The sequence below is a fragment of the Symphalangus syndactylus genome, chromosome 19, assembly GCF_028878055.3.
Source record: "Symphalangus syndactylus isolate Jambi chromosome 19, NHGRI_mSymSyn1-v2.1_pri, whole genome shotgun sequence".
In the NCBI taxonomy this organism is placed as follows: Eukaryota; Metazoa; Chordata; class Mammalia; order Primates; family Hylobatidae; genus Symphalangus; species Symphalangus syndactylus.
The window spans coordinates 67,760,130-67,771,709 of record NC_072434.2 but is presented as its reverse complement, the minus strand read 5'-3'; the positions used below and the strand labels follow the sequence as shown (position 1 = coordinate 67,771,709).

Below are 11,580 nucleotides of genomic sequence, written 5' to 3'. Positions count from 1 at the left end.
CTATGGTCTTTTCCCCAGACAGGAAGAGAAGAGTTGCCCCTGCCTCCGGAGCCGACGGAGAATGCCACAATAGCGATGGCGGCCCTCGGCGGAGTGGGGCGGCCTCAACCTAACGCGGGGCGGGGCCTCGGGGGCGGGGTCTCGGCGGGGCGGTCGCTTTGGAGCCGCAAAGTTTGGCTGTGGCGGCAAATGGGCTTGGGCGGCTCCTCGGCGGGTGGCGGTGGTGGCCGTAGCGGTTCCTCCTGGCTCTGTTAATGTCGGGGCCAGGCCCGGGGAGGATGGCGCCCTAGAACCCGGCCTTGCTGGGGTAGGGGCGGGAGGGGACGGGGTGGGGACCGGCCATGTCGGAGGTGACCCGGAGTCTGCTGCAGCGGTGGGGCGCCAGTTTTAGGAGAGGCGCCGACTTCGACTCTTGGGGCCAGCTGGTGGAGGCGATAGACGAGTATCAGATGTGAGTGACTAACCGCGGGAGCGGGCCAGACCGGCTCCAGTCGTGCGCCTCTCCCTTGTTTCTATCGGTGTTCTCTCATCACTGTATCTGCAGCCAAGGCTTCTCAGGGTGGGGCTCCGCAGGCACTGGGGCTGAGATCCCTCGCCACCAGCCCCAGCGAGGCTGCTTTGGGGACAACGGCTCCGCTCTCTGGGGTGACTCGCCTTCTTCCCCCTCCGCCTCCGCAGGGACAGTTCCATTCAACAGGTAGCCCTTCTTTCCTGGGGCGCAGGCCCTAGCAGGCTAGTTCCTATCCACCGTCTCGCGGGTCCCCCACTTGGCAGTCAGTTTCCTTTCCTCCTCCTCTCCCAGGTTGCCTTTCCTCGATTTCCCTTTGAAATTCTCTGAGGAATACTTGTGTGTTCTCCGCCCACGTTCCAAGGATGAGTGGCCTTGCTCTGTGTCTTCCTCCTTCCATGTGTAGGAAAGAGGGAACTGTTTGCGATTGAGGGGAGGCGGGGGGGCCCAGGAAGCAGCGAGGGCCAGGGATACCAATTCTGCCAAAAGAAGGGTCTCCTCTCGCGCTCCTTCTTCACCCCTCTTTCTGGTGAGCCGTGTTTTCAGAATTCCACTTCGATTTCGTTTCGGTTTCTGGGACTGTTATTTGGTAGGCTGTGAGTCCCACCCACCCCCTCGCTTGGTTGCCTTGGGTGGAGTCCGCGCAGGATGTGAACAGAAGAGAGCAAAATGTGAATTAATGGACCGCGCACAGGAGCACCACTCCCTCCTTGGATCCCTCCTCCTTTTCCTGTATATAATGTATAGCCGCAGGGTATAAGTGAGTACCAGTTTCCTTGAGCAACCTAAGACCAATTTCTTGCCCTTTCTGGTTTCCACAGAAAACTTCAGGGATGTCTTAAAAAATAAAAGACAAGATTTATATACACGTAAACCCTTGCTTAGGTTTTTGCACATTTTACTGAACTTGAGAACCATGTGTCAAAATGCTATTGTTTGCAAACTCGCCATTAATTATTCTTTGTTTAAAGCAAGTTAATGTTTGAGATTTCACTGAGTATGAAACCATGTATGAGTAGAACACCCCCGGCCTCCCCCACCCCCCCTCCGCCCCCGACACACAATGATTTCTGGAAAGAATACATGCTTGATACTTGGAAGATCTAAACTCTTATCCTCTCCCCACAATAGTTATTTGTTTTTATCTATTAAGATAATTTAAATGTGTAGGTACTGACTTTGAATTGCCTGTAGTTTCAAAAGGCTCTGACAAAAACCCGTGCTCTGGGCCATTTTGCGATGTGTGACAACTACTAGCATTTGTTTTGCACTTTCACATGGTTTCATTTGCTCTTGCAATAACCCAGTGAGAATATAGTTATTCTCATTTTACGAAATGAGGAAACTGAAGCTCAGGTTAAACAGATTACTCAGGTCACAAGCTGATACCACTGAAATCTGGGATTTAAAAAAGAAAATCCAAATCCTGTCTCTACTACAGAGTGCTTAAGATGTACTGAGAGAGTAATTCTGTAAGTGAATTAAACAATTATAAGATTTTCTTTCTTACTGGAGAACACACCCTTCCATACTGTAGCCAATTAGACAGTAAGCACCTATGTATACCCATTCTGTATATTAACTAATATTGCATAGCTTGAAATAGAAAGCCATCTCTTACTTGTGATGTGGTGAGACCTAGCAGCTGTTGACACTGGGCAGCCGACTTCACAATGGAAAGTGAAGAATACCATGTCCAATTGAAATTACAAAGGAAAATTGAATATGCAAGCTGTTTAGTTTGAATTTCTAGGAACATGAAGGCGAGGGTCATAGGCACGTGCAAATCATTGTTGGACCTCAGTACTAACCATTGAACTTCATGATCCTAGTAGTCCTCAAATTATAAAAACTGCCAGGGTCAAATTTCAATGAAAACCTGTAATGATTGGCTTAAATTCTGTAAACATGTAGGCTACGTATAAAATGAGGTCAAGAGTTTAAAATTACCTAATATATCCAGAAATTAATGCAAATTATCTTTTTCATTTGAAATATCTGGGAGGAAAGGCTGCAGCAAAATGGACCAATTGGGGGCCACTATAATGATGTAAACAAGAATTGACAGGATTTAGTTATTGACTGGATATCGAGGGTGTAGAAGGAGGAAGAGTCTAGGATCGTTGGGATTTCTAATTGGGTAGGCAGCAATCTTATCGTCATACAACACACAGGAGCTGCTTTATGGGAGGGATGTAGGGGGAGAGATAGTGCATATCTGTATTATCATAATGTAATAATGCTGTAGCTTAATTTCATGACTCAACAAGTAAGGGTTGGGAATACAAAGATGAATAAAATTTGATTTCTGTCCTCAAAGCACTGAGAATCCAATGGAAGATTTTTAGAGTAACTGGGTGTTGCGATTACAGAAGTATGAAAAGAGTAAGTGTTCCCACATTCGTTGCTATTTCCTGAAATGTAGTTCTGCCTTAGGGCTCTTGTATTTGTTTTCTGGGACACTTTTCCCCTCATTATCTGTTTGGGTCACTTCGTCACCTCCTTCAGGTCTTTGTTCAAATATCCTCAATGAGGCTGTCTCTGGCCATGCTGTTTAAAATTGCAAAGTCTCTTGTCCACCCCCACTGCCTCTATCTCAGTTTCACACCTCCTGCTCCCCATCCTGCTTCATTTTTTCATTTTTTTCCATAGTACTTACCACAGTCGAAAATGTATTTTTGTTTGTTTTGTTTTTTTCTGAGACAGAGTCTTGCTCTGTCACCCAGGCTGGAGTGCAGTGGCGCGATCTCGGCTCACTGCAACCTGTGCCTCCCGGGTTCAAGCAATTCTCCTGCCTCAGCCTCCTGAGTAGCTGGGATTACAGGCGCCCGCCACTACATCCAACTAATTTTTGTATTTTTAGTAGAGACCAGGTTTCACCATCTTGGCCAGGCTGGTCTTGAACTTCTGACCTCGTGATCCACCCGCCTAGGCCTCCCAGAGTGCTGAGATTACAGCCATGAGCCACCGTGCCCGGCCACAGTTGAAAATATCTTTTCTGTATTTGTTTTGTTTACTGTCTCTCTCCCCACTGGAATGTAAGCTTTCTGAGGGTAAAGTATGGGCATATGTTGCAGGGTGTTGGGGCGGTGTCTATTTTGTTCTCTACTGTATACTTAGTGTCCAGAGTAGTACTAGGCTATCCACACGTCATTGTTTGTTTAGATATTATGTAATTATTCTATTGAATGGATGAATTTAGGAGTATGCTATGGGAACATTAAGGAGTTGATGCCAAAATACTATTGGAAGATTTAAATGAATTCTGTCAAGACTAAAATAGTCATCCAAAGTATTAGATGGTCAATTAAAAGTAACTGCATTTAGCTCTCTGGGGATATGTGGCCCCTAACTTACGGTAGAGTGGCACAGAAACTGTTGCTCAGAATCAGACATTTCACAGGATCAATCCTGAGATATTTATCTAGCACATGGATACTCAATAAATACCTGCTAACTGGTCAGATGTGGTGGCTCACGCCTGTCATCCTAGCACTTTGGGAGGCTGAGGCGGGCAGATCACTTGAGGTCAGGAGTTCAAGACCATCCTGGCCAACATGACGAAACCCCCTCTCTACTAAAAATACAAAAAAATTAGCCGAGTGTGGTGGCGTGTGCCTGTAGTCCCAGCTGCTTGGGAGGCTGAGGCACAAGAATCGCTCGAACCCAGGAGGTGGAGGTTGCAGTGACGGGAGAGCGTGCCACTGCACTCCAGCCTGGGTGACAGAGCGAGACTCGTCTTAAGAAAACAAATATCTGCTAAGTTAATCGATGAGTCTGAAGACTGGATAATGGCCACTGTCATTTTTTTTTTTTTTTTGAGATGGAGTCTCACTCTGTTGCCCAGACTGGAGTGCAGTGGCGTGATTTCGGCTCACTGCAACCTCCACTTCCCAGGTTCAAGTGATTCTCCTGCCTCAGCCTCCTGAGTAGCTGGGACTACAGGCGCATGCTACCACACCTGGCTAATTTTTTTTTATTTTTAGTAGAGACGAGGTTTCACCATGTTGGCCAGGCTGGTCTTGAACTCCTGACCTCAAGTGATCTGCCTGCCTTGGCCCTCCAAAGTGCTGGGATTACAGGCATGAGCCACTGGGCCCAGCTCCACTTGCCATTTTTGCTGTGCTTTATGTCTCTGCTACTTAAAGTGTGGTCCATAGATTGATGATGGTCTGTAAACTGTTACTGCTCTGCAGTAAGATAAGGAAAGAAATTGAAAGTAAGCATGTAGAAACTTTATAGCAATTTGACATCCTCATGATATTTTTGAAATTGTATTTTACAAAAGTATTACTCTAGAACAAATTTGGGGGAAAAGTGATCCTTTGCTACAGATGGTTTGAGAAGCACGAATTTCTGTGTCACGGAATGCTGTGGGGTTTCCAGGAGTTACTTGTGTATGTGCTTAAGGTATGTTTAAAACTCTGCCTTGAGAATAGTCCTGTTTTACTTGTAGGTACCTTTGTAGGTTGAGATGAGTCTCTAGAGAAGAATATTTGACAGGTTTATTTCCCTTTTCCTAATAGAATGTCAACTTTTATTTGCTCATCTAATAATCAGAACGTGTAGATTTCCCTCAGTGGACAAAATCAGATGTCACTTTGTCTTAAAATGGTATACTCATTTGTGGATATAGAAAATTAATTTTTCATGTCGGCTTAAAAAGTTCTTTTTATGGCTGGGTCTAGTGGCTCACGCCTGTAATCCCAGCACTTTGGGAGGCCTTAGATGGGTAGAATGCTTGAGCTTAGGAGTTCAAGACCAGCCTTGGCAACATGGCAAAACCCAGTCTCTACAAAACATACAAAAATTAGCCTGGTGTGGTGGTACACGCCTGTGGTCCCAGCTACTCAGGAGGCTGAGGTGGTAGGATTGCTTGAACCCCGGATACAGAGGTTGCAGTGAGCCAAGATCATGCCACTGCACTCCAGCCTGCGCAAGTTTTTTTTTTTTTCTCCTGTCTCAAAAAAAAAGTTATTTTACAAACAACTTTATTGAGGTATAATTTATATACATTTAGAAATTCATCTATTTTACATGTACAATTTAATGATATTTTAGTGAAATTTACCAAGATGTGCAACCATCATTACAGATGTTAGAAAATTTCCATCAGCCCCACAAGACACCTAGTGTTCATTTGCAGTCACTCCATATTCCCACTCTAGCCACAGACAACCACTGATCTACATTTTGTCTCTATAGATTTGTCTTTTCCAGACATTTCACGTAATTTGAATCATGCAGTATGTGATCTTTTTTTTTTTTTTTTAAGGCGCAGTCTCACTCTGTTACCCTGTGCAGTGGGGCGGTCTAGGCTCACTGCAACCTCCATGATTTTCGTGCCTCAGCCTCCCGAGTAGCTGGGATTACAGGTGCGTGTCACCACGCCTGGCTAATTTTTGTATTTTTTGGAGAGACAAGGTTTCACCATGTTGGCCAGGCTGGTCTCGAACTCCTGACCTCAAGTGATCCACCTGCCTCGGCCTCCCAAAGTGCTGGGATTACAGGCATGAGCCACCACATGCCGGGTGTGATCTTTTGCATCTGGCTTCTTTCATTTAGCGTAATGTTTTTAAGTTTCATCCATGTTATAGCATGTGTCATTGCTTTTTTTTTATTAATTGGTGTGTAATACTACATTTTATGGATATACCATATTTGGTGTATCCTTTCACTAGTTGGTGGACATTTGGATTGTTTCTACTTTTGGACTGTTATTAGTAATACTGCCCTGAACATTCAAATGCAAGTCTTTGCGTGGACATATATTTTCATTTTTCTTGGGTAGGTACCTAGGAGTGGAATTACTGGGTCATATGATAAATTTATGTGTAACTTTATCAAGAAACTGCCAAATAATTCTCCAAACTGGGTGTATCATTTTATATTTGTACCAGCAGTGCAGGAGGGTTCCAGTTTCTCCATATCACCAGCATTTGTTATTGTCTTTTGGATTATAGCCATTCTAGCAGGTGTATAACACATACCTCACTGTGGTTTTAATCTGTATTTCTTTAGTGACTAATAAGGTTGAGTGTCTTTTTGTATGCTTCCTTTCCTTCTGTAAATTTTTTTAACTGTCTTTTCAAATCTTTTATGCATTTTAAAATTGAGATTCCTGTCTTTTATCTATTGAATTGTAAGTGATCTTTATATATTCTGGATACAGTCTTTTATCAGATATGTGATTTGCAAATATTTCCTCCGATTCTTTTTTTTTTATTTTTTTAATTTATTTATTTTATTTATTTATTTATTTATTTTTTATTATACTTTAGGGTTTTAGGGTACATGTGCACAATGTGCAGGTTTGTTACATATGTATCCATGTGCCATGTTGATTTCCTGCACCCATTAACTCGTCATTTAGCATTAGGTGTCTCTCCTAATGCTGTCCCTCCCCCCTCCCCCCACCCCACAACAGTCCCCGGAGTGTGATGTTCCCCTTCCTGTGTCCATGAGTTCTCATTGTTCAATTCCGACCTATGAGTGAGAACATGCGGTGTTTGGTTTTTTGTCCTTGCGATAGTTTACTGAGAATGATGTTTTCCAGTTTCATCCATGTCCCTACAAAGGACACGAACTCATCATTTTTTATGGCTGCATAGTATTCCATGGTGTATATGTGCCACATTTTCTTAATCCAGTCTATTGTTGTTGGACATTTGGGTTGGTTCCAAGTCTTTGCTATTGTGAATAGTGCCGCAATAAACATACGTGTGCATCTGTCTTTATAGCAGCATGATTTATAGTCCTTTGGGTATATACCCAGTAATGGGATGGCTGGGTCAAATGGTATTTCTAGTTCTAGATCCCTGAGGAATCGCCACACTGACTTCCACAATGGTTGAACTAGTTTACAGTCCCACCAACAGTGTAAAAGTGTTCCTATTTCTCCACATCCTCTCCAGCACCTGTTGTTTCCTGATTTTTTAATGATGGCCATTCTAACTGGTGTGAGATGGTATCTCACTGTGGTTTTGATTTGCATTTCTCTGATGGCCAGTGATGATGAGCATTTCTTCATGTGTTTTTTGGCTGCATAAATGTCTTCTTTTGAGAAGTGTCTGTTCATGTCCTCTGCCTACTTTTTGATGGGGTTGTTTGTTTTTTTCTTGTAAATTTGTTTGAGTTCATTGTAGATTCTGGATATTAGCCCTTTGTCAGATGAGTAGGTTGCAAAAATTTTCTCCCATTCTGTAGGTTGCCTGTTCACTCTGATGGTAGTTTCTTTTGCTGTGCAGAAGCTCTTTAGTTTAATGAGATCCCATTTGTCAATTTTGTCTTTTGTTGCCATTGCTTTTGGTGTTTTAGACATGAAGTCCTTGCCCACGCCTATGTCCTGAATGGTATTGCCTAGGTTTTCTTGTAGGATTTTAATGGTTTTAGGTCTAACATATAAGTCTTTAATCCATCTTGAATTAATTTTTGTATAAGGTGTAAGGAAGGGATCCAGTTGCAGCTTTCTACATATGGCTAGCCAGTTTTCCCAGCACCATTTATTAAATAGGGAATCCTTTCCCCATTTCTTGTTTTTGTCAGATTTGTCAAAGATCAGATAGTTGTAGATATGCGGCATCATTTCTGAGGGCTCTGTTCTGTTCCATTGATCTATGTCTCTGTTGTGGTACCAGTACCATGCTGTTTTGGTTACTGTAGCCTTGTAGTATAGTTTAAAGTCAGGCAGCGTGATGCCTCCAGCTTTGTTCTTTTGGCTTAGGATTGACTTGGCGATGTGGGCTCTTTTTTGGTTCCATATGAACTTTAAAGTAGTTTTTTCCAATTCTGTGAAGAAAGTCATTGGTAGCTTGATGGGGATGGCATTGAATCTATAAATTACCTTGGGCAGTATGGCCATTTTCACGATATTGATTCTTCCAACCCATGAGCATGGAATGTTCTTCCATTTGTTTGTATCCTCTTTTATTTCATTGAGCAGTGGTTTGTAGTTCTCCTTGAAGAGGTCCTTCACATCCCTGGTAAGTTGGATTCCTAGGTATTTTATTCTCTTTGAAGCAATTGTGAATGGGAGTTCACTCATGATTTGGCTCTCTGTTTGTCTGTGATTGGTGTACAAGAATGCTTGTGATTTTTGTACATTAATTTTGTATCCTGAGACTTTGCTGAAGTTGCTAATCAGCTTAAGGAGATTTTGGGCTGAGACAATGGGGTTTTCTAGATATACAATCATGTCATCTGCAAACAGGGACAATTTGACTTCCTCTTTTCCTAATTGAATACCCTTTATTTCCTTCTCCTGCCTGATTGCTCTGGCCAGAACTTCCAGCACTATGTTGAATAGGAGTGGTGAGAGAGGGCATCCCTGTCTTGTGCCAGTTTTCAGAGGGAATGCTTCCAGTTTTTGCCCATTCAGTATGATATTGGCTGTGGGTTTGTCGTAGATAGCTCTTATTATTTTGAGATACGTCCCATCAATACCTAATTTATTGAGAGTTTTTAGCATGAAGGGTTGTTGAATTTTGTCAAAGGCCTTTTCTGCATCTATTGAGATAATCATGTGGTTTTTGTCTTTGGTTCTGTTTATATGCTGGATTACATTTATTGATTTGCGTATGTTGAACCAGCCTTGCATCCCAGGGATGAAGCCCACTTGATTATGGTGGATAAGCTTTTTGATGTGCTGCTGGATTCGGTTTGCCAGTATTTTATTGAGGATTTTTGCATCAATGTTCATCAAGGATATTGGTCTGAAATTCTCTTTTTTGGTTATGTCTCTGCCAGGCTTTGGTATCAGGACGATGCTGGCTTCGTAAAATGTGTTAGGGAGGATTCCCTCTTTTTCTATCGATTGGAATAGTTTCAGAAGCAATGGTACCAGTTCCTCCTTGTACCTCTGGTAGAATTCAGCTGTGAATCCATCAGGTCCTAGACTCTTTTTGGTTGGTAAGCTATTGATTATTGCCACAATTTCAGAACCTGTTATTGGTCTATTCAGAGATTCAACTTCTTCCTGGTTTAGTCTTGGGAGGGTGTATTTGTCGAGGAATTTATCCATTTCTTCTAGATTTTCTAGTTTATTTGCATAGAGGTGTTTGTAGTATTCTCTGATGGTAGATTGTATTTCTGTGGGATCGGTGGTGATATCCCCTTTTTCGTTTTTTATTGCATCTATTTGATTCTTCTCTCTTTTCTTCTTTATTAGTCTTGCTAGCGGTCTATCAATTTTGTTGATCTTTTCAAAAAACCAGCTCCTGGATTCATTAATTTTTTGAAGGGTTTTTTGTGTCTCTATTTCCTTCAGTTCTGCTCTGATTTTAGTTATTTCTAGCCTTCTGCTAGTTTTTGAATGTGTTTGCTCTTGCTTTTCTAGTTCTTTTAATTGTGATGTTAGGGTGTCAATTTTGGATCTTTCCTGCTTTCTCTTGTGGGCATTTAGTGCTATAAATTTCCCTCTACACACTGCTTTGAACGTGTCCCAGAGATTCTGGTATGTTGTGTCTTTGTTCTCGTTGGTTTCAAAGAACATCTTTATTTCTGCCTTCATTTCATTATGTACCCAATAGTCATTCAGGAGCAGGTTGTTCAGTTTCCATGTAGTTGAGCAGTTTTGAGTGAGTTTCTTAATCCTGAGTTCTAGTTTGATTGCACTGTGGTCTGAGAGACAGTTTGTTATAATTTCTGTTCTTTTACATTTGCTGAGGAGAGCTTTACTTCCAACTATGTGGTCAATTTTGGAATAGGTGTGGTGTGGTGCTGAAAAAAATGTATATTCTGTTGACTTGGGGTGGAGAGTTCTGTAGATGTCTATTAGGTCCACTTTATGTAGAGCTGAGTTCAATTCCTGGATATCCTTGTTAACTTTCTGTCTCGTTGATCTGTCTAATGTTGACAGTGGGGTGTTAAAATCTCCCATTATTATTGTGTGGGAGTTTAAGTCCCTTTGTAGGTCACTGAGGACTTGCTTTATGAATCTGGGTGCTCTTGTGTTGGGTGCATATATATTTAGGATAGTTAGCTCTTCTTGTTGAATTGATCCCTTTACCATTATGTAATGGCCTTCTTTGTCTCTTTTGATCTTTGTTGGTTTAAAGTCTATTTTATCAGAGACTAGGATTGCAACCCCTGCCTTTTTTTGTTTTCCAGTTGCTTGATAGATCTTCCTCCATCCCTTTATTTTGAATCTATGTGTGTCTTTGCACGTGAGATGGGTTTCCTGAATACAGCACACTGATGGGTCCTGACTCCTTATCCAGTTTGCCGGCCTGTGTCTTTTGATTGGAGCATTTAGCCCATTTACATTTAACGTTAATATTGTTATGTGTGAATCTGATCCTGTCATTATGATGTTAGCTGGTTATTTTGCTCATTAGTTGCTATAGTTTCTTCCTAGCCTCGATGGTCTTTACAATTTGGCGCATTTTTGCAGTGGCTGGTACCGGTTGTTCCTTTCCATGTTTAGTGCTTCCTTCAGGAGCTCTTTTAGGGCAGGCCTGGTGGTGACAAAATCACTCAGCGTTTGCTTGTCTGTAAAGTATTTTATTTCTCCTTCACTTATGAAGCTTAGTTTGGCGGGATAGGAAATTCTGGGTTGAAAATTCTTTTCTTTAAGAATGTTGAATATCGACCCCCACTCTCTTCTGGCTTGTAGAGTTTCTGCTGAGAGATCAGCTGTTAGTCTGATGGGCTTCCCTTTGTGGGTAACCCGACCTTTCTCTCTGGCTGCCCTTAACATTTTTTCCTTTATTTCAACTTTGGTGAATCTGACAATTATGTGTCTTGGAGTTGCTCTTCTCGAGGAGTATCTTTGTGGCGTTCTCTGTATTTCCTGAATCTGAATGCTGGCCTGCCTTGCTAGATTGGGGAAGTTCTCCTGGATAATATCTTGCAGAGTGTTTTCCAACTTGGTTCCATTCTCCCTATCATTTTCAGGTGCACCAATCAGACGTAGGTTTGGTCTTTTCACATAGTCCCAAATTTCTTGGAGGCTTTGTTCATTTCTTTTTATTCTTTTTTCTCTAAACTTCCCTTCTCTCTTCATTTCATTCATTTCATCTTCCATCAGCGATACCCTTTCTTCCAGTTGATCGCATCTGCTACTGAGGCTTCTG

At 42.2% G+C, this 11,580-nt stretch overlaps 1 protein-coding gene across 3 annotated transcripts in view; it reads left to right on the top strand.

Annotated features, from left to right (window-relative positions):
* Positions 1–11,580, top strand: part of AIDA (axin interactor, dorsalization associated) — a 48,872-nt gene that overhangs the window by 572 nt on the left and 36,720 nt on the right. Inside the window, exon 1 of one of the 3 annotated variants that reach the window (XM_055235006.2) lies at positions 156–451. The exons of the other annotated variants lie outside the window; for them this stretch is intronic. Coding sequence (XP_055090981.1) covers positions 342–451 — 110 coding nt within the window. The 5' untranslated portion in view covers positions 156–341. Of the gene's footprint in view, positions 1–155; positions 452–11,580 lie in introns of those variants that run through there. 3 annotated transcript variants of the gene reach the window in all.